This window comes from Crotalus tigris, unplaced genomic scaffold, assembly GCF_016545835.1.
Source record: "Crotalus tigris isolate CLP2741 ecotype Arizona unplaced genomic scaffold, ASM1654583v1 scf7180000024401.5802323, whole genome shotgun sequence".
In the NCBI taxonomy this organism is placed as follows: domain Eukaryota; kingdom Metazoa; phylum Chordata; class Lepidosauria; order Squamata; family Viperidae; genus Crotalus; species Crotalus tigris.
In genome coordinates, this window is record NW_024100569.1 from 3729748 (window position 1) to 3753537 (window position 23790).

At 36.3% G+C, this 23790-nt stretch overlaps 2 protein-coding genes across 2 annotated transcripts in view; both read left to right on the plus strand.

Annotated features, from left to right (window-relative positions):
- Window positions 1–1683: 1683 nt before the first annotated feature.
- Window positions 1684–17544, plus strand: LOC120301867 (cilia- and flagella-associated protein 47-like). Its single transcript, XM_039329588.1, has 7 exons — window positions 1684–1745; window positions 2510–2886; window positions 10348–10499; window positions 11582–11697; window positions 15573–15711; window positions 16420–16648; window positions 17389–17544. The coding sequence occupies exons 2-7, from the start codon at window positions 2701–2703 to the stop codon at window positions 17542–17544; spliced, it is 978 nt and encodes a 325-aa protein (XP_039185522.1). The 5' UTR covers window positions 1684–1745; window positions 2510–2700.
- A 30-nt stretch (window positions 17545–17574) lies between these two features.
- CFAP47 (cilia and flagella associated protein 47) overlaps window positions 17575–23790 on the plus strand; it is a 184418-nt gene continuing 178202 nt past the window's right edge. The window contains exons 1-2 of the mRNA XM_039329589.1: window positions 17575–17613; window positions 18944–19073. Coding sequence (XP_039185523.1) covers window positions 17575–17613; window positions 18944–19073 — 169 coding nt within the window. The remainder of the gene's footprint in view (window positions 17614–18943; window positions 19074–23790) is intronic.

The window sequence follows — 23790 nt, forward strand, 5'->3', positions numbered from 1 at the left end:
TTTTTACATCCACTTTCAATCACTTGTGGGTCGCCAGTTCCATCATACAATGAGTTTTAAATGCAGTCTTTGAAGGACTCATGGTTTGACTAAATCTCATCCTTTCAATCACTTTATAATTTTATTTATTAGTTTTTTATGATAAAAAAACCTTTAAAACCACAAGTCTATAATGGGTGGGATTCTGTTCAATTTGTTTAAAAAGAAGCAAAATTATGCCCTTTCAACATCATAAGAGCTTTATTTTTTGCTATTTCTAGCTCCATACAGCAAAGATGTGATTTCCGGTTTGTTTATGGAACACTTTATAAATGCTAAGGATTTATGAAATTGACCTAAAGAATGTATAAGTAGAAAGAGCCTCATGTGGGAAAAATCTGTCTTATTTACATATGGATTGCAAACAAGACTTTGAATGTCAATTACTAGAGCACATAGTGGCTGTTTTAAAGGAAATGTTTAATTTATGAGTTGCTGAAGTACTCAAGCTTTTTAACTCTTTACTGAAACCAACAATTATTACTGAAGATGAGCAAATTCCTCTGGATATAATTGTAATTGATTTTAAGGCTTATTTAAAAATTACAAATGAAAGATGTGGAAATATTGAATGTACAATTAGATGATAACTTAAAAACTGTAAAAGATATACAAATAATGTATCAAAAATAGCAATGTGGTCTACCCACTAAAATTGAAATATAAGAGATTTTCTGGAGCTACCTCAGGGAAATTACAAGTGAACCTCAATAAAGGTAAGAATGTTGAAAGAAGAGGTAAAGATGATCGAAGGAAAGAGGAGTTAGCATTTTGTTTATTGGGAGGAAGAAGCAAAAAATTAAACTGATTTATCTGATCATGGTTTAAAGAAAGAGTTCCTGTTTCTGGGGTGCTTTGTGATTATCTGGATTGAATAGTTTTTCTTTTGCAAAAGTTAAAATTGTAATGGATTTTTTATTATATTATTTTTGACATTTAAATAAGGGCTTATTATTTTGGTAATGTTAAACGGTTTTTCTTTTTCTGCAATGTTTATGTGAGATTTTTTTGCACATAAAAGGGTCCTGGATGAAATGGATTATCTGGACCCTTTCCGTTAAGATTCAGGTCTGGATATGGATTAAAATGGTATTGGTTGCACTTTTCAATTATTTCTGGCAAATGCTATTTGGATGGAAATTCAGCTAGGATTAGGCTCCTGTGAATTTAGTGAGAAAAAATGAACATCACAGTTATATGGGGAGACACATTTTATTGATTATGGGGCTGTTACATATGCAGCTAGTTACATTTTAGTATCTTGGCAAAATGCATGGGAAATCCCTTTTGGCTATAAAAACAATTCATAGAAATTAATGTTTAACATGTTTATATTTAAGCTTCCATGAAATCATTGAGGAAAACCAAAATTATTAATTATGAGGGCCCCTTTATGTTTCTTTTATTTCTGTTGTGCCTAGTTTTAATAGCTTGGTAAATAGATTAGGAGATCCTATTTGGTTGGAGATTCATGTAAGGTTAGGATTAGGCTTCAATGAAATTGAGAGAAAGCAACATCACTAGTATGGAGAAGCCATGTATATGTAGTGGGTGACCAACATTTCTGTTCTTCCACTTTTAATTCGTAGGCAAAGCACACTGGAAATCCTTTTTGGGATGGAAATTCATAAGGCTACAGAACCAGAAAATGTATATAGACAACAGAGTGAACATGAGCTGGTCACTGTCTCAGCCTTAGGAAAAAGGTAATAACAGAGCTTCTGAAAATGTTACCAGGAATCTAAAAAACATGGATTAAGAAAAAATATGTAAGATTGCTCTCTCTTCCTCTTATAATTATTAATGTATTATGTTGTACAGGTAGTCCTCAACCTACCACCACAATTGAGCCCAAAATTTCTGTTGCTAAGTGAAATATTTGTGAAGTGAGTTTTACTCCATTTTACAACCTTTATCAGTTGTTAAATGAATCACTGCAGTTATTAAGTTAGTAATAGTTAAGTAAATCTGTTTTTCCCATTTCTCATTTTATAACCCAGCAGCTTATAAAAGGTGATCGCATGACTCCAGGACACTGCAACCGTCATAAAATGAGTCAGTTGCCAAGTGTCTTAATTTTGATTACAGGGTGTTTCAGTGGTCCTAAGTGTGAAAAATTGTTGTCACTTTTTTTTCAGTGCCATTGTAATTTTGATCGGTTACTAAATGAACTGTTGTAAGTCGAAGATTACCTGTAGTTGGTTGTTATATCTCATCTATCACTGAATCATATATTCAATACTTCTGTGATTAAGAGAAAGCCATCGGGATCACTGAGCAGAAATTCCAGTTGGTCAGATTCTTGTCCTTACTTTATAGTACATGATTGTGCCTTCAGAGATGCCTTTGTTTCTAGAACATAAAACGGCGGGAGTAACAAACACCAAAATAAAGCTCCCCCCCCCCAATCACTCATGTGCAGCGTTTCTGCTTAGCTTGTTATTGAACAGCCGAATCTTTCTCTTTGCAGGACAAGGATTCCCTTCTATTAGAAGCTCCGCGTTCACGGGCGGAGTTTCAGTTTGAAGCCTTAGTCGCCAATCAGAATACGGATTCCGGTTGCGGGGCAACAGCTCTCCAGCCGCTGTGTGCAAAAGAAGCTTGCGTCTCCTTGGAGACACGGACTCGCGGTGCACGAAGCTGGCTCGCTTAGAGGCCGCCATGAGCTCCCGCGGAGGCGAGCAGGGAAGCTGCGGATCCATGGACGTCGACGGAGTGCGCATTACGCCGCCCGAGCTACGTTTCGTGGATGCGATGCCAGGCAGTTGTTACAGAGCGCTGCTCAGCGTCCAAAACCTGCAGACACGCAGCTGTTCGCTTCATTTACTACCTCCGGAACGGCCTCAGGTGGGACGGGAACAAGGCAGTCTCAGCCAAGGGAGTGGAGCGAAGAAGTTAGAAATCTTAGTCAGGACCTGACTGAGGCTTGGGAATGCCCTGCTGCTTTACCGTGAAATTAGCTATTTCTGTAAGCTCCGGACAAACTCTTTTTTTAGCCGGTATCATATTGGACGGAGTTAGTTTTGTTTCGGCAGCATCAAACCTAATGAGTCTTAATGAGAAACCTCTTTGGCAACAAACCTTTAATTTGGTGTCCATCTTTGGGAAAGAAGCCTACTTAAAGGGGGGGGGGGGAAGAATACTGAGTGGGTTACTGGAATTAATATAATAATAGTAATAATAATAATAAAAAATAAGATATACAACTGTTCTCATTTGGAAACCAGGTATCTCTTCCTCAGGAAGAACAAAACCCTCTAACTAAAGAAACAAAAGAACTGAAATGAAGAATAACTGAGCATCTGGAACAGCACAAAAACAACAGAATAAGGCTGCCTGCACTGAAGCTTGTTCCAAAGAAACAGCTAGCGCAAGCATTAAAAGATGCAAATATTGCACTATCAAGTATAAGCACCAATTTACTGCAAGAAACAAACCAACTAATGTACAGCACAGCTGCAGTTATAACTGAATACCTGGGATGCAAAATCAACAAAGAAGAAAAACAAACTGCACCAGAAAAATGGAAGGTTAGACTAGAAAATAAGATCAGCAAGTTAAGATCACAAGCAAGCAAGCTAGAACAGATGACAGAAAAGAAGCTGAAGAACAAGAAGACCAAAGAATACCTAATCAAGAAATACCACTTAGAAACAAGGAAGATCAAGGAAGCACTGGAAATAATAAAGCAACAAATAACAGCTATAGCCAGGAAAATCAATAGATATGAAGCTCGAATTGCAAACTATAGGCAGAACCTCCAACTTCAATCCAATCAGAAACGTTTCTATCAATCCATCAATGGAGAAACTGCAAGGAATCAGTCAGTACCTGACAAGGAAGAAACAGTGCAGTTCTGGAAGCAGATATGGGATAACCCAAAGAAATACAACAAGGATGCAGCTTGGTTAAAAGAGGTGGATGCAAATAAAACAGAAGTTGAAATGAAAGAACTAGTAATAACAACAAAAATGATAGAAAAAAAAGCAAGGAAAATCAAAAATTGGTCAGCACCAGGTGAAGATGAACTGCATGGGTTTTGGCTGAAACATCTAACTGTTATACACCCACTCATTGCCAAGCAGTTCAACAATATACTACAAGGAGGAGAAATTGAAAAGTTGCTAACAACTGGGAAAGCCTACCTAATAATGAAAAATCCAACAAAAGGGGCAACACCAGGCAACTACAGGCCAATTACCTGCTTACCAACAACTTTCAAATTACTAACTGGTGTAGTAGCTGATGCAGTACAACAGCATCTAGTAGAAAACAATCTCTTTCCACCTGAGCAGAAAGGAAACCGCCCCAATAGCAGAGGAACAAAAGATCAACTTCTAATAGACAAAATGATCTTGGAAAACTGCAAGAAAAAGACCAACCTGAATGTGGCATGGATTGACTACAAAAAGGTATTTGACTCTCTGCCACATGACTGGATAATCAAGTGCCTAGAAATAACAGGAGTCAGTAGAAACATCAGAAAATTTGTGCAAATATCGATGGCACAATGGAAGACACAGTTGCAGATCAATGGTGAGAGGCTGGGAGAAGTTAATATCAAGAGAGGAATATTTCAAGGAGATTCATTATCACCATTACTATTTGTTATTGCACTGTTTCCTCTGTCAACAATACTGAATAACTCAGGACATGGCTATCAAACATCAAAAACATCTACCAGACTATCACATCTCCTTTACATGGATGATCTGAAGCTGTATGGAAAAACATCATCTGAAATAGAATCGCTGCTCGCTGTATGGGAAAACATCATCTGAAATAGAATCGCTGCTATATGCACTGTCCGTATATATAGCCAAGATATTGTTATGGAGTTTGGCTTGGACAAATGTACCACACTTACTATCAAACAAGGAAAAGTAGTGAAAACTGAAGGAATCAAGATGCCCCACGAAAATAACATTAAGAGTCTGGATGAGGAAGATTACTACAAATACTTGGGTATCCTTCAAGCTGACAGCATCAAGCACACTGAAGTCAAGAAAAAGATTAGAGGTGAATACATCAAGAGAGTGAAGAAGATCTTAAAGTCCAAACTCAATGGAGGAAATACCATAAAGGCAATCAACACCTGGGCAATTCCAGTCATTAGGTACACAGCTGGAATAGTGGACTGGACTCAAGCAGAACTAAAAGCAATGGATAGGAAGACCAGAAAAATAATGACAATGAATCATGCCTTTCATCCATGCAGTGACATTGACAGACTTTATCTACCAAGGCAAATAGGTGGGTGTGGAATGCTACAAGTACATCAGATGGTTGAAGAAGAAAAAATGGCTTTGGAACAATATCTGAAGAACAATGATGAAGATGCACTGAAATTAGTATATCAGGAAGGCTTACTGACTACTGGAGAGACAAACTGGCCTACAAGAAAGACCAAATGAAGAACAGAATAGAGGCATGGGAAGACAAAGCACTACATGGCCAATACATTAAAAAAATAGCTGGGAAAGCAGATAATAATCAAACCTGGCAATGGCTGAGAGCAGGAAAATTGAAGAAAGAAACCGACCTGGCTGCACAAGACCAAGCCTTAAGGACAAATGCATACAAAGTCAAAATTGAGAAGACAGCAACAGACAGTAAGTGCCGCCTATGCAAAGAAGCTGAAGAAACAGTGGACCACCGGGTAAGCTGTTGCAAGAAGATTGCACAGACTGATTACAAGCAGCGGCATGACAAAGTAGCAACAATGGTGCACTGGAAGATCTGCAAAAAATATCATTTGCCTGTAAGCAAAAACTGGTGGGATCATAAAATAGAGAAAGTCATAGAAAATGATAAAATTAAACTGCTCTGGGACTTCAGAATTCAAACAGACAAGCACCTGCAACATAACACCCCAGACTTAACAATTGTCGATAAGAAAGACAAAAAAGTCTGGATAGTGGACGTGGCAGTGCCTGGAGACAGCAGAATTGACGAGAAAGAACTGGAGAAGATAACAAAATACAAAGACCTACAAACAGAAATAGAAAGACTGTGGCAAAAGCAAGCAAGGATAGTACCAATAGTCAAAGGCGCCTTGGGTGCAATCCCAAAACAACTGGAGCACCACTTGAACACCATTGGTATTGACAAATTCGCTATTAGTCAATTGCAAAAGGTGGCCTTACTAGGAACTGCTTCCATCCTGTGACGATACCTGTAATACCATCAAACATCCATATCTGCCTATCCCAGGTCCTGGGTAAGGACTCGATTGATAGACAAAATGCCAAATCCAGTCTAAACGTCTGGCTGACTGTGCGATGATCCATAACAACAACAACAACAACAATAATAATAACAACAATATAAAGTTGGAAGGGGCCCTGGAGGTCATCTAGTCCAACCCCCTGCTCAGGGAGGAAACCCTATACCATTTCAGACAAATGGCTGTCCAGTCTGTTCTTAAAAACTTCCAGTGTTGGAGCATTCACCACTTCTGGAGGCAGGTTGTTCCACTGGTTAATTGTTCTAACTGTCAGGAAGTTTCTCCTTAGTTCTAGGTTGCTTCTCTCCTTGATTAGTTTCCTTCCGTTGCTTCTTGTCCTGCCTTCAGGAGCCTTGGAAAATAGCTTGACTGCCTCTTCTTTGTGGCAGCCCCTGAGATATTGGAATACTGCTATCATGTCCCCCCTCGTGCTTCTCTTCATTAAACTAGACATACCCAATTCCAGCAGCCTTTCCTTATATGCTTTAGCCTCCAGTCCCCTAATCATCTTTGTTGCTCTTCTCTGTACTCTTTCTAGAATCTCAACATCTTTTTTACATCGTGGTGACCAAAACTGGATGTAGTATTCCAAGTGTGGCCTTACCAAGGCATCGTAAAGTGGTATTAATACTTCACGTGATCTTTTTTTTATTTTGAAAATATTTTATTGGTTTTTTAATTTCTAAGAAAAAGTACTCAGGACACACTGTGGTATTTGGGCAATCAGACACTTCAGAATAAAAACATGAATAAACAACTCAACTCAATACATTCACAATCTCCTTTCCATTTCCCTCAAATAACATAATACATTCAAAACATTCCATTTCTAAACCAAATCTCCATCACTACTAAACCTGTTCTAAAACTTTATCAGTTTACAATTACCAAAATCAAATTTCACTTTAACTCAACAAGTTGTCAATTCAGGTATCCCTTCCAGATATATTCTAGTTCTTAATTTCTCTCATCCCTCTTTTTATCACCAATCTCATTTATGTCTTCTTCCATTATACAATAGCTATCTTAATTAAAAAATAATGTTAATTCACTTCAATTCATTTCAGAAACTTCAAATTTCATCCAATTAATTGTGATACCTTATCACATCTATGTTATTGTACAAAAAAATCATCTAAGTTAAAACACTCCATTAATTATTAAAACCATCCCAATCTAAAAAATAAACATTTTTTCAATTCCAACACATAATTTTTATCAAATAAATCTGTTATTCCAAAAAGTATTCTTAAGCTATTTAAAATATCTTTTCTAAAAGTCACCCTCATATATATATGTTTATATTTTTTCTTGCTTCTAACTCTAAATCATAATCCTTAAAACAATCCATAAATCAAACATTGCCTTTAAATCCATTACACACTTTTAAATTTCTCTTTTCAGTCTAATTCTGGCTATTTTCCTGTGCCAAGCAGGTTTCCATAGGGACACTTCCCTTTCAGCCAGTAGATCTGTCTTTGTTGCTTGCTGTAGCCTTTGCAGTAATAACAATCACATCCTCTGCATTAGACGTCTGTATGTCTCCTCCTTGAAGGGTCGTTGCTTTGTAGTTTGAAATCTCAGTTTTTGCTTCTTCAGTTCCTCAGAGTTGCAGATGGAAGGTTTGTAAGATAGAATAAGTTCCTCTTTTATCTCTCTTAATTCCTCTTCTAATATATTTTGATTTATACCATAGTCAGATATAGCCTGGACGTCCATTTGAACATTTGAAGTGAAATCCCTAGATCTTAGTTCTGTAGTAAACTTTTTCATTGTAGCACATATTTCTGCGGTAGCCTCATAGATCTTTTCCAATATAAGTGTACAGTTTAAATGTGACTGAGGTTTCTCCATTTTGATAGTAATTAAAAAGAGTCTCTTTTTTCTTTTTTTGTGGAGGCTATATTTAATATAATTTAGGCAATATCCACCCCCACAGTTCCCACAGTTACCCAGCTTATCTTTCCTCTTCAAAAGGAAGGTCAGTTGTCTTCAGACCAAGTAACCAGAGGCTGCAGTATTAAATTTTCGCCACTAGATGTCCTCCGTAAGTTAAAAAAGGTCTTTTCCAAATGCCATTTCCCTTTTTCTTTCTTTTAAAGTATAATGTGAAAAATAATCTTCCAGCATAGGATGATAGTACAGTTCTTAGAAAAAGAGGAAAAGAACAGAATTTTTTTTTTCTGTACCCCCAAAAATATAAAAGTAAATATAGTCTTTAGAATTTTGTTCTATTTTTATAGAACGCCTTTCTTCCCAGAAAAATGTAGAAGCTGCCTTTTCAAGCCAGGGAAATAATTCCGAAAAGGCTCTTTCAGGTAGCAAAAACAAAATAGAATAGAGAGAATCTCACCCGGATTTACCACGGGGGGTTCTTATAGCTTAGATGTTCTTTGACTTGCGGTTTGAAGCAGCAGAGTGATCGGCCATTTTACTGGCCAATCTTCTCCGTCAGCCCTCAGAGATGTCTCGGACAGCTGAGAGAGCCGCCGCTCCTCAGCTGCCGAGCAGAGCCTCCTCGACAGAAGTCGCGCCCTCCAGGGCGACTTTGGACCCGCATAAGGGTCTGCCGGCGGAGGGAAAGCTAGCCGACGAGGAGACGAGTCTCCCCGTGCGACTAGAGATGCCGCGAACCGGAACCGGAAGTCAATCCTTCATGTGATCTTGATTCTATCCCTCTGTTAATGAAGCCCAGCACTGTGTTGACCTTTTTGGCAGCTGCAGCATACTGCTGGCTCATATTTAAGTGATTGTCCACTAGGACTCCGAAGTCCCTCTCACAGTTACTACTATTGAGCAAGGTACCCCCTATATTATACCTGTACATTTGATTTTTCATGCCTAAATGTAGAACCTTACTTTTCGTTTTGTTAGATAGCGCCCAGTGTTCAAGTCTGGCCAGATCCTCCTGTATCAGCCTGTCTTCTGGAGTGTTGGCTATTCCTGCCAGTTTGGTGTCGTCTGCAAATTTGATGATTTCCCCATCTATCCCCTCGTCCAAATCGTTGATGAAGATGTTGAAGAGCACTGGGCCCAGAACAGAGCCTTGGGGCACCCCACTACACACTTCCCTCCATGTAGATGCGGTTCCATTGAGGACCACACACTGAGTACGGCTGGTCAGCCAGCTACGGATCCATCTGGTGGTGATGCTGTCTAATCCACATTTTTCTATCTTATCAAGTAGTAGGTTGTGATCTACTTTATCAAATGCCTTACTGAAGTCCAAGTAAATTATATCCACAGCATTCCTCTGATCCACTAATTTTGTCACTTGGTCAAAGAATGCAGTAAGATTTGTCTGGCATGATCTGTTTTTGACAAACCCATGTTGGCTTTTAGTAATTCACGAATTGTTTTTGAAGAGCCATGATTATTATTTCTTGCACTAAGATTAGTATATGAAGGGGGAATAGTTTTCGTTCCCCCAGTTATTTATAGGTTAGAAACATGTCTACAATCTCGAACAAAGGTAGTTCAATGGTTAGATGAAATAAGAATTCAGTCAATAAAAAGTTAAAATTCAAAGGTAGGAAATACATAACTTTGCATCAGCACAATATTGTCTAGTAATGCAGGTTTATTATACAATTTTTGAATCTGGTGCTAGATCTATTACTATGCCATCACCAGTCTAATACAGGCATAAAACTCAGTGGCTGGAAAAGATACAAGATATCTGCAGGGTGTAAGTTTGGGAAAGAATCTTACAAGATATTACAGGGTAAATAGTTCAAAGAGAATAAGAGGCATGAATGAGATTACAGTCCCTTTAAAAAAGCAGGTGATCTTCCTAATTGGTACTTCCTCTTTCATTTTTGTTGTATGTTTCCTATGTTTATGATAGTTTCACACTCCTTACCACAGTACTTTCTCTTGCAGTATTGTTTCCTATATCTGTCTGTCCATCCATCCTGTTTTGCACTAGTTGTTGCCAGAATACATCATGTAACTAAAAGAAAAATGTTCCGTTTAAAAAATCTTTATTTGCACTATAATTTGCTGAGTGATAGTTGTATGGTGGTGAAGATCCTCATGTTCAGATAACATTTGTAAAATTGAATGGTTTATTAATTTTGCAGTTTAAACTAATTGTGGAAAATCCAAAGAAACCTGTTGCTTCTGGCCTTTACATAACAGCCACTGTGGAATATCATCCGGACAGTGAGGAAGACCTTCATGATAGGCTCCTCCTTCATGTAGAAAAAAAAGTAATTGAAATTCCTCTGATTGGGTATGGCATTTCAACATAAAACTATACTGTTGGTTAAATATTTGGCAAGCATTTGCACACTAAACCCTAACAAATGAGCAAAACTTTAGCTTAGTTTATTGTGATGATTAGTTTGTTTTAAAACAGGAAGTTCTTAAACTTTGTGGCTCTGCAGAGCTCTAAAATAATGTTTTGTGACTTCCAGCTAAACCTAATTATCTAATTAGAGTAGCATTGGATGAGAAAAAAATACACCGCATTTAATAATTAAAATTTTAATCTATATATTTCAGGGGGTCTCAATCTTCGTTGTTCTGAAGCAGTCCATTGGTCTTGCACTAATGTGGAACAAAGCTTGTTCTGACTGTTCCTCCATTTTGTCTGTGCAAGGCCAATCAGGTGGAAAAAAAACATTAACCTTACTTATAAGTGCTTGTGACTGCTAACATGCAGTTTCAGGTTCTTAATTTAATGTGCTTTGTTTAATCTGCTTTGTTATGTGTGAAATATGGCAGTGTCTCTTATACCAAGTACTGTGAGTTTATGTAATACTGAATTAATTTACAGTGGTACTTTTGGTACCCATTGTTAATCAGAAGGCACAATGAGAACCAAATACAAGTACCAAACAAATTTTTCCCATAAGGAATAATGTAGTGAGTCACAAGGCAGCTGACATCAACAAGTTCTAGTTTGTACATTGAGCACCAAACAAACGATGAATATTGGGGTAAAATTTTCGCATCAAAATGCATTGAGTAGCAAATTTGATGTGTTTCAAAGCAGTTGAGTACTGAGGTCCCACTGTAATAGTACCAAAACGATGGTGATATTTCAGGTATTAATTGTGTACTAAATTATTATCTTGAATAGAAATAGGCAATAAGTATTAAATATTTTGACATACAAAAATTTCAAGCTAAATAAAATATAGTTGCAAATTAATATGATTTCATTGTGCTTACAATACTTAAAAACATAGCAACATAAGTAGTTAGTGTATCTGTTGAAAAAATCCCAAAATACTTTATTTCCCTTGAAATGTATTTAAAAATTAAATCAATAAAATGATATAAAACCAATAAAATACATTTTTTTTGCAGATTACGTCCATGTTGTTTCTTAGAAATTGAACCTGAGATAAATTTTGGAACAGTGATTGCGAACAGTAAAATAATACATGCAGTAACTAAAATTACAAACTATGGATCATCCCCAGGTAAATATTTTTATAGAGTTTAGTGTATTTAGCTAGCTGTACACGTAGACAAATCATAATGTAATTTATTTTTGGTTCACCATGAAATATGAACCCATCAAAGCAAAAACAAATGACAATATGACATAGCTCAATGGCTGGACATAGCTTTGGTTATCTCATGCGACATAATAAACCATATTGTACTTTTATTTAGGATATTAACTAGATTTGAACTGTGGCATACATTATGTAAAGACTAAGTGCTTAGTCAAAATATGAAACTGGTTTATTTTATGATAGTGTATCTCAACCATCAATATATTATCAAATCTTGAATCTGCTGTTTATCCCTGGCAAATGCTTTTATGAATGATTGCACAGTGAAATCTCTGTAGCAACAATGTTCTAGTGCAGGGCTTTTCAACCAGTGGTACGGGTACCACCTGTGGTACATTGGCACCTGGCAGGTGGTATGCGACCATCCTAGAAAAGTGGTAGAGGGGGAGGGGAATGAGTTGAACCAGTGGCAGCACCGCACAACCCTGAGCGAGAAATGGCTGGAACTGCAGGGCTGTCAGGGCTCAGCAAAAGCGCCAAGATCAGTGCCAGGCTCCAGCTGGAGCTCGGCACTGATCCTGGTGCTTTTGCTGAGCCCTGAAGAAGCACCAATCAGCTGGAATGTTGCAGCATCTCCAGAGTCTTGTGATTTACATTCAGATGCTTGGCAACTGATTCATATTTATGATGATCACAGTGTCCCAGGATCATGTGAAGTGACCAAAACCTGCTGCAACCACCCAGCAGATGGGAATAAAAACCAAACACTCCCCCCACCCCACCCCCGCTGCCAATCCTCAACAGAAATGTTCACAACAATGCAAACCTTGGACAGGAGGAAGAGCGTGGCCGGGCGGGCAGGCAGGTGTCTCGCTTGGCTGTGGCTTGGGGGGCACTTTTTCAGTGCCATTGTAATTTCGAACAGTCACTAAGAGAACTGTTGTAAGTCGAGGACTACCTGTACTTTATCACTTTTTTCCTTTTTTTGGGGGGGGGTCATCAAGTTTTTGACACCTTGCTAGGCAACTGGTGGTACTCGGATGTTGCCATATCATAAAAGTGGTACAATGGGTGAAAAGGTTGAAAAGCCCTGTTCTAGTGCATGAGCCACTTTTTATACTTTTTTAAATACTTTTCCCCATCATGCAGTCCATAGCCATAAATAGGTGCCCCAGTTGAAGAAAAATGAAGAATTGAAAAATGACAGATTAGTCACTTAACCCAGGTTAATGTTGTATGACCCAATGAATGATGTAAATATATATAAAGAGAATATGATTAAAAAGTTAATTTCTATATAATCTCTCTATATTAATTACATTGGTGATTTTCCTTTGATCCTTAGTGAAAGAAGTTTCATGTAAGTTTAAGAAATTAAAGAAAAAAACTCTTATTTGGAAATAAGCAGCAAAAAGGAGATTAGAAGCTTGATTATGAAAAGTTTTGAAATGGACTAAGGGCCAGATTGACTGGAAATAAAATTATGAAATAATTTTAAAAATATTTCCTGTGGTTTGTTCAGAATGTTATCAAAATATAGAAAGAATCTGAATTTAAGTGTAAGAAATCTTTTCACTGGGAAAATGTGGAGTAGAGAAAAACATGATAAAAGGAGACTTTGGCGGCAGGTTATTAAAAGCAACCATGACTCAAGATTTAAATTAAAGAAGATGTCACACTAATATAGAATGGAGAAAAGTATTTTAACTCTGGGAGAATTCAAGGATTTTTGTCAACAAGGTACTCAGAACTTCCTTTTCAGATTGTATAATAATGGGCTCAAAAGAGGAGATAGAAGATGATACAACTGAGAATCGGGCTGTTTTGGATATGGATTTAAAACTGACAGATTACAAGAATGATGTGAAAGATATACTGAATTTATAAATAAAAGTGGCTGATATTTTAATAGTTTACACAAATAATCAGAAAAATGACTTAGAAGTGTGGATGTCAAGAAAGTTGTCGAAATAAGTCTTTTATTTTGGAATTACAAAAGAGATAGGTTATACTTCTGAAGAAGGTCCTGAGAAAAGAAGCAAGAATGAAAAGATATCGACTTCAGACAGATGATTTTAAAGGAGTAAACATCAAGATTTCAAAAGTAAAAAAAAAAAGATTTATAAAATTGGATTATTCAACCAAAATTAAAATGTGTATTTTTTTCTAGCAGCTTTTTCTTTTTAAAATAAGGACTGAAAGATGAGACTTTAAATATTTGTTTATAGATAAGATATGAAAATAAAAGATTTTTTGTTGTAGTTTTAGAGAAGAAAAGTGTTATATTTGCAAAGGAGTTTCTGAGGAGAGATGAAGAGAAAATGATAAGAAATTTCTGGGATATTATTTGAAAGGATTAAATTTCAGTATGTTGTTTCTGGTAGCTCTTGATCTTTTCTGATTCCTTGAACGGTCAGGGTTTAAATATTTGCTTATAGATACAAAATATGGAACATTTTTTTTTGTATTTTTAGAGAAAATTAGGTTAAGTCACATCAAAGTAATATGAAATTTATTTATTTCTTAGATAGATACATAGATAGATAGGATGAAAGGTTAGGTTAAAATATTAGCGAAGTCATTGTTCTAACATTGCTAATTTACTGAAAATGTATTTGTGTTGATGAAGAGAGAAGTATTTTTTAATATTTTCCACTCTCTTTTACATATTTCTTCCAGCCTTCCCACATTCTTTTTTCTCTTTGCACTTTTTGCTTTTTTGTTTTTTGTATTTTTCTTAATTTGCATTAGTTTTTTATCTTTGTATTTTTAAATTTCAATAAAAATCATTGAAAATGATTTTTACTTATGCATGAATTATAAGTAGCTAATGCTAAATGGCTTACAGGTAAAAATAATAAAAATAGTAAAAACATGTTCAGATGCATCATAGAACCTGATAATTTTTGTTAAAATGACAAAAATAGAGTGACAGCACAATGACGTTTTTGTTTGTACATTCAACTCACAATGGATGTACAAAAGGGCTGGCACTTGTGATGGTTTGACATTGGTCTTTTGTCCTCTTATGAATGAAAAATTAAGATATATTACATCATGCAAATGATATCAAATGATAAACTCCCATAAGCAGCAATTTCCAGTTAACTAGCATCCTCTGCCTTGAAAGCTTATTGGAAAAGCAGTCTTCACTGCTGTCCAAAGTGTAAGCAGGGAATAGAGTATTCCAGAGTAAGGACAATATCATTATTTTGGCATTTCCTCTCCTGTAATATCTTGGAAGGGGGATTTGCAAACTGCCATTACAAATAGGGTAGAAGGAATGGACAGGCTTAAATGTTTAGTTTTCATATAAAGTTAAAGCATAGCAATAGTACTTAGACTTATATATCACTGCATAGTGCTTTACAGCGCTCTCTGAGCAATTTACATTGTCAGCATATTGCCTCCAACAATCTGGGTCCTCATTTTACTGCCCTTGAAAGGATGGAAGGCTGAATCAACCTTGAATTTGTCTGGATTGAACTCCTGGCTGTGGGCAGAATTAGCCTGCAGTACTACATTCTTGAGTTGTGTGATTACTTGGGATTAACATTTATTGTTAGCTTTACCTCAGAGGAATGTATAAGTATACATTAACAGTATCTGAAGAAAGATTGTACTTTTTATAAACTTAGAATGATGTCTTACAATATGACTGAGGAGAAATAGCTGAGGAAGATAGACAACCTTGATGAGATCTCTTGATGATGATGCATCTTATTATGCTGTTATTGTGATCCTTTTATCATTGGAGGCAAAAAGATTAGTACATAATTTTATGTGTATTGACTAGATGGTTTTGTTTTTAATTTATTTAATTTTTATATTTTAAGGTACATTTGACATAAAATACAGAGGAAATGTTCCTATTATTATTGCACCAATCAGTGGCGTGATAGAACCAAAAACAATGAAATTGATTAAAGTGGAGATATGTACCGATGTACCAAAAATAATTAATCAACTAGCCACGTAAGTGCAGTATATTTAAATTGCAGTGTTGTCTCTTTTGATTTACTTCTTGAATTAAACTTTATGATACATATAAATAAATAGAAGCATATGCCTTATTCTGTAGTGTTCTTTGCCCTTTCACTGCATAGATATGTTTAGTTACTTGAGTCATTGAAGTAAGTAAAAGTATTGCCAATTCAAGTGCAGTCTATGTAATAAGAACAATTTGAGTGAATGATAGAATCTTTTTGTTGCATACTACTCAATTTCCTATCTAAAGAATGGATGGCTGTTACTTCAATAAATTATATGACAGCTCAGTACATTGGGTATTACAGTTTAATTAAATCAGACTGTTTAATTTTATTTAGGTAGAATGCAACGGTAAACTCCAATTCTAAGTAAAATCTAATTTGAAGCCTCATTTAAAAATCCTTCTTATATTGAAATTTGGTGTTTCCTTTATTATTCCAAATTGGGGATAATGAAGAATTAATTCAGTTATAACTCTTCTAATATTATGTAATATTAAGAGCACTTACTATTCTGATAAGAAACATTGAATGTTACAAATAGGCAACTGTTATAAGTATAAGTTATAAATGTGTGTGTGTGTGAAAAATGCTAATACAATCTTAAATTCCAAATGATTAATATGGCATTATTAATCTTAAACTGTGATTGTCCTGAAGCTCACAATTCCGTTTTATCTATTGTTATCCAAAGTGTGGAGTTGCAGGGAGGACCCACTGCTGAGATAAAAATCAAAGCCAATATTGTGGAACAAGTTCTTGAGGTTTTAGGTGTGCCTCACTCAAATACTATTCAGTGTGTTAATTTTGGATGTGTCTACTTTGGAACTTCCAAGATGGAAGAAGTTATTCTTCACAATAAAAGTCCAGAGCCTGTGGATTGGGTGGCAGTCTTGATGGATAATGCTGTTGGTGGAGAGATGGTAAGTAAACTCTTGATTTTAGGCCTGCTTTTAAACACCTATCTTTTTTTCAGCAGAATTCCCTTTCTTCTCTGTCATACTTAGAAGCTATCAAAGGACAAACAAAGTTTGTTACTTTTTACATTTTGGCTATTATTTGTATATAAATGAGAGTTCCTATTATTCTTGCCCTTGATAATGTGAAAAGGTAAGAGTATAACTATAGGCCAGATTTGGGCTTGTTGTATTTTTAAACACAGTTCATATAAGCGTTCAAAAGCCATTTCAAAAGGCAGATTTAGATTTCATTCCAGTAATGTCCACAAATTTACTTCTGACATCTCCCACAAATAAGTGAATGGTATGAACATGGACAATATGTTAAAGTAGAACTAAAACTTACCCATTGCTTTGATATTATATGACTTTATTATTTACTTTTAAGGTTTCATGAGAAAGCTGTAGGGATCTTATACACCAGATGAATGTTGTAATAGTTTGGGTATTTCTGAAGTGCATGCCTGTCATATCAATGGACATTTGTTGATGAATAATAATTGTAGACATTTATTACTTTTAAAATAATATACTAGCCATTTTTTAAAGGAAAGTTTAGTGGGGTCTAGACTTGGTGACAAGTTTTGTTCACATTTTTATAACTGTTACCTTTTCAGCAAGTTTATTGATCTTATATATGAGACATCCATGTAAATACATGGAGTAATTAATTTTTAGCATACTCATTTTATGTTTTCTTAAAGGGCACAGATATTCAGCAGAGTTCAAATGCTGCTTTGAAAGATTATCCTGAAAATCAAGGAACAGATGTTTCAACTTTGATTACTTGCATTCCTAATGAAGGAACACTGCAACCTTATCAGAAGACTGTGGTTTTTCTTTCTTTTAGTCCAAAGTAAGTAATTTTGTAAACTGAAGTAATGAGCACAATGAAAATGATAAAAGTTGTAGTGCGTGTATATATGTACGTAGGTCTATATACATGTATACGTACACACAAAACCCATGTATGTATATTCCTAATTTCATTTAACAGAATTTATTTTCTTCACTATAGCAATAATCTGTATCTATTGTATTGTAATTAGCCTATTTTGATATCACCCCCACAATATAGAACATACCAAAATATAAATTCTATAGAATTTTAAAACTATTCTTTTTTAAGATGAACTGTAGTAATATAATTTTCCAAATCCGATTATGCTTTCCCTCTCTTATATCCATGTGAATTGGGGCGCTGGTGACTGGTTATGAAACATTTACACATACCTTCTTGTTTTGGGCTTAAGCAATGTTCTCCTCATTGCTTTGGTAAGAGATCTGTTCTTTGTCAAGGTCGAGGTGGCGCAGCAGTTGGAGTGCAGTACTGCAGGCCACTTTAGCTGACTGTGTTCAGCAGGTCAGCAGTTCAAATCTCACTGGCTCAAGGTTGACTCAGCCTTCCATCCTTCTGGGGTAGGTAAAATGAGGACCCAGATTGTTGGGGGCAATGTAAATATATATATATATACATTGCTTACTGGTGTACACCGCTTAAAGAGTGCTTGCACTTAAAGCGGTATATAAGTCTCATAAATAAATAAATAAATAAATAAATAAATAAATAAATAAATAAGGTCATCTTCCTTATTTTCTATATTAGGTGAAATGCTTTAATGAATTCCGTTTTCAAGAGGCAGTGAAAAATATGTATGGTTCTTCTTTTTATTCTTTCAGATAGGGGAAATAAGGTCTCTATCACTTGTTTTCATTTCTTGCTGAGGTGAGAGTTTTTTTAGTACAAAAAGATGATTGTTCTTACTGTTAAAGGATTATTGAACTATGCAAGCTCAAGGTGCCCCAATAGTAGAGGCTAGTATAATTAGGCAACACAGCATCAGAAATTATAAAAAGGGGTGGAAATGCCAAATACTGTATATGCATATGTGTTCAATGATTTAGAATTTGGTAAATTGAAATTTTAATATGAAAATAATGTCATTGTCAAAGATGGCAAGACAGTTTTGAAATATTCATTATTCTGAATTGTGAATAACATAATCTAATGTAAGTATTACATGTGGCCTTATGATTAACAAATGAGAATATTTATTGTGAAAAGATTCTGTTGAAATTACATAGAACATTTCAATTCTACATATCCTGATTTTGGATAAGTTAAATTTACAGCCTGTGGTTCCTTAAAATTATGGTATCTGATGCCCTTTTATTTTACTATGTAGTTTGATATCAGCAGTTACAAATCAGTAATCTGAATGATAGAAATGTAAATGTAATTTTAAATTTTATATGCAGCTGCAAATTGACAGAGACTTTGACAGAACTCCATCACGAAAAGATTATGCTGTCTTTTTGAAATTTGAAGCTGTAGGAAGCAAAGATGATTTCTTACACACAATGCTTGGTGCTGAAATACCCATCCAAGGTATGGTATGGGTAAATACTGAATTAAGTGTAAAATAAATGTATTTTCTAGGAAAAGTAATGAAATCAATGTATGTATTGTTAAAAAAACATAAAATTAATTTCTTGATGAGCATCTAATAAAAACAAGTTCTTCTTTCTAATGTTCTGTGTAAGATAAAGATTTTTTGAAGTTTGTAATGCTATAATGCTGATCTCATGGAATTATTTATATATTTCATTAGATAACATTATAACCATAATATTGATCACAATTATTGCATCCTATGGAATTTCTTGAAAGTACATTAATTCATATTCACAAAATAACATTTCTAATAAATTATGCAGCTTTTGAGAGGCCTTATTTTGTTAGCCTTTCTGAAATTATAAATTCTGGTTCTAGATGGGACTGCCAAACATCACAGTTTGGGCTTTAAGATACTTATTATTGAATGTAATGATGAACATTTTCACTAGAATAAAATTTGAAAATTATAGCAATAGAGTATATGTAGAGTTGTTTAAGATTGTTTGAAACTATAGTTTTTACATAGATTATTATAGGATACTGAGAATCTTGAATGTTTGAACTATATTTGGAAATCACAGTTATTTGATACTGCTTAGTTCCAGAATATAAATCTTTTTGTAGTCTTCATGGCAAGAGTCAGGGATATTGTACTGGCCATTATTTCCTGTCCATTTTAACCAAGAACTCTAACTCATTAAATCAAAGCATTCATGAGCTATGTATTGGTTTATGCAACCTCATTACTTGTTTTAATGAATGAACGTTTTAATATAGGTAATTTGATATTACAACTGAGTTTAGGAATATTGATCATTTAACCCAAATAAGATAGATTTGTTAAGTCATTTTAAGCTAGAATTTTTTTGAAGAATCCTGGATTGTTTTAATATGGCAAACTGTAACTCCACCTTCAGACATCACACTAAGTTAATTATCCTCATTTGTGTTTTTGTTCCTAGGAGCAGATAAAATCAGCTTATGAACAGGCTATTTGAACTATCGCATAGTTTATGCCCAAAGATACAAACAATATATGATTATGGCTATCTTCTTTGTTTTGATGAATTATTTATTTATTTATTTATTTATTTATTTATTTATGAGACTTATATACCGCTTTAAGTGCAAGCACTCTCTAAGCAGTGTACACCAGTAAGCAATGTATATATATATTTACATTGCCCCCAACAATCTGGGTCCTCATTGTACCTACCCCGGAAGGATGGAAGGCTGAGTCAACCTTGAGCCGGTGAGATTTGAACCGCTGACCTGCTGAACACAGTCAGCTAAAGTGGCCTGCAGTACTGCACTCTAACTGCTGCGCCACCTCTGCTCATGTAATTCTTAAATAATTACAGAAAGATCTCATTTCATGCTATGCAGAGGATGCTAGACATTAATATAAACAAGTGACATCAATTTCCTTGTTATCTATAGTCAAGGTTAATCTGATAGGGAAGATTAAGGTACTGCTAGTCCATCCACTCCCAACTTGCCCCTCTCCTTCATTTAATTATTTCTGTTAATTCAGCAGACTTTAAAAAGTCACCTACAGTTGATGTATTTAATAATACCTGGGCTTTCCTTTAGGAGTTTTCACTTAAGGCAGCAACTGCATAGCTTTACCATTTGAGTGCAACCATTTGTTTTCAAGAATGCTTTATTATTCATGTGTACTGTTCTTTGTCCCCTTCATGGATTACTGCCTTGTCGTGGCGAAGGGGCTTTGTGTAACTCAATGAAGCTATAAGCTATGCCGTGCAGGGCCACCCAAGACGGACAGGTCATCTAGCAGAGAGTTCTGACAAAATGTGATCCACTGGAGAAGGAAATGGCAAACCACTCCAGTATCTTTGCCATGAAAACCCCATGGACAGTACTAAAAGGCAAAAAGATATGACGCTGGAAGATGAGCCCCTCAGGTCGGAAGGTGTCCAATATGCTACTGGGGAAGAGCAGAGGGCTAGTACTAGTAGCGCCAGAAAGAATGAAGCGACTGGGCCAAAGCCGAAAGGACGCTCAGCTGTGGATATATCTGGTGGTGAAAGGAAAGTCCGATGCTGTAAAGATTTTTTCTCCATAGGAACCTGGAATGTAAGATCCATGAATCAAGGCAAGCTAGACGGAGTCAAAAAAGAGATGACAAGATTGAACATCGACATCTTAGGAATCAGCGAACTAAAGTGGACAGGAATGGGTGAATTTAACTCAGATGACCATCAGATATACTACTGTGGGCAAGAATTCCTCAGAAGAAATGGAGTAGCCTTCATAGTCAATAAAAGAATAGGAAAAGTAATACTGGGATACAATCCCCAAAATGACAGAATGATCTCAATTCGAATCCAAGGCAAACCATTCAATATCACAATAGTCCAAATCTATGCCCCAACCACTGGTGCTGAAGAGGATGAAATTGACCGGTTCTATGAAGCCCTACAGCACCTTATAGAATTAACACCAAAAATGATGTCCTTATCATCATGGGGGATTGGAATGCTAAGGTAGGAAGCCAAAAGATAACCGGAATAACAGGCAAGTTTGGCCTTGGAGTACAAAATGAAGCAGGGCACAGGCTGATAGAATTTTGTCAAGAGAATACGATGGTCATAACAAACACTCTTTTCCAACAACCCAAGAGACGGCTCTACACATGGACATCACCAGACGGTCAACATAGAAATCAGATTGACTATGTGCTCTGCAGCCAAAGATGGAGAAGCTCTATACAGTCAGTAAAAACAAGACCAGGAGCTGACTGTGGCTCAGATCATGAGCTTCTCGTTGCAAAATTTAGGCTTAAATTGAAAAAAGTAGGGAAAAGCACTAGGCCACTCAGGTATGAACTAAATCATATTCCTGATGAATATACAGTAGAGGTGACAAATAGATTTAAGGAATTAGATCTGATAGACAGAGTGCCTGAAGAACTATGGATGGAAGTTCGCAACATTGTACAAGAGGTAGCAACTAAAACCATCCCAAAGAAAAAGAAATGCAAGAAAGCAAAATGGCTGTCTGAGGAAGCTTTGCAAATAGCTGAGGAAAGAAGGGAAGCGAAAGGCAACGGAGAAAGAGAAAGATACACCCAATTGAATGCAGAATTCCAGAGAATATCTAGAAGAGATAAGAATGCCTTCTTAAATGAACAGTGCAAAGAAATAGAAGAAAACAACAGAATAGGGAGGACCAGAGATCTCTTCAAGAAAATTGGAGATATGAAGGGAACGTTTCATGCAAAGATGGGCATGATAAAGGACCAAAATGGCAGGGACCTAACAGAGGCAGAAGAGATTAAGAAGAGATGGCAAAACTACACAGAAGAACTATACAAGAATGAGCTTAACGTCCCAGATAACCACAATGAGATGGTCACTGACCTCAAACCAGACATCCTAGAATGTGAAGTGAAATGGGCCTTAGAAAATCTGAGCAACAACAAAGCTAGTGGAGGTGACAGTATTCCAGCTGAGCTATTCAAAATCTTAAAAGACGATGCAGTAAAAGTGCTACACTCAATTTGCCAGCAAATTTGGAAAACTCAACAGTGGCCACAGGATTGGAAAAGGTCAGTTTACATTCCAATTCCAAAGAAAGGCAATGCCAAAGAATGTTCAAACTATCGCACCATTGCACTCATTTCACATGCTAGTAAAGTTATGCTTAAAATCCTACAAGCTAGACTCCAGCAGTATGTGGATCGAGAACTACCAGAAGTACAGGCAGGATTTCGAAGAGGCAGAGGAACTAGAGATCAAATTGCCAACATACGCTGGATCATGGAGAAAGCTAGGGAGTTCCAGAAAAACATCTACTTCTGCTTCATTGACTATGCTAAAGCCTTTGATTGTGTGGATCACAACAAATTGTGGCAAGTTCTTAAAGAGATGGGAATACCAGACCATCTTATTTGTCTCTTGAGAAACCTATATGCGGGTCAAGAAGCAACAGTGAGAACTGAACACGGAACCACTGATTGGTTCAAAATTGGAAAAGGAGTCCGGCAAGGCTGTATACTGTCGCCCTGCCTATTTAACTTATATGCAGAGCACATCATGAGAAAGGCAGGGCTAGATGAATCAAAAGTTGGAATTAAGATTGCCGGGAGAAATATCAACAACCTAAGATATGCAGATGATACCACTCTAATGGCAGAAAGTGAAGAGGAACTAAAGAGCCTCTTGATGCGGGTGAAGAAGGAGAGTGCAAAAGTTGGCTTGAAACTCAACATTAAGAAAACCAAAATCATGGCATCCGGCCCTCTCAATTCCTGGCAAATAGATGGGGAAGAAATGGAGGTAGTGACAGATTTTATTTTTCTGGGCTCCAAGATCACCTCAGATGGGGACTGCAGCCAAGAAATTAAAAGACGCTTGCTCCTGGGGAGGAAAGCTATGGCAAATCTAGGCAGCATACTTAGAAGCAGAGACATCACCCTGCCAACAAAAGTGCGTATAGTCCAGGCCATGGTTTTCCCAGTTGCAATGTATGGCTGTGAAAGTTGGACCATAAGAAAGGCTGAGCGCCAGAGAATTGAGGCCTTTGAACTATGGTGCTGGAGAAGACTCCTGCGAGTCCCTTGGACTGGAAGACGTTCAAACCGGTCAGTCCTAGAAGAGATCAACCCCGACTGCTCTTTAGAAGGCCAGATCCTGAAGTTGAAACTCAAATACTTTGGCCACCTAATGAGAAGGAAGGACTCACT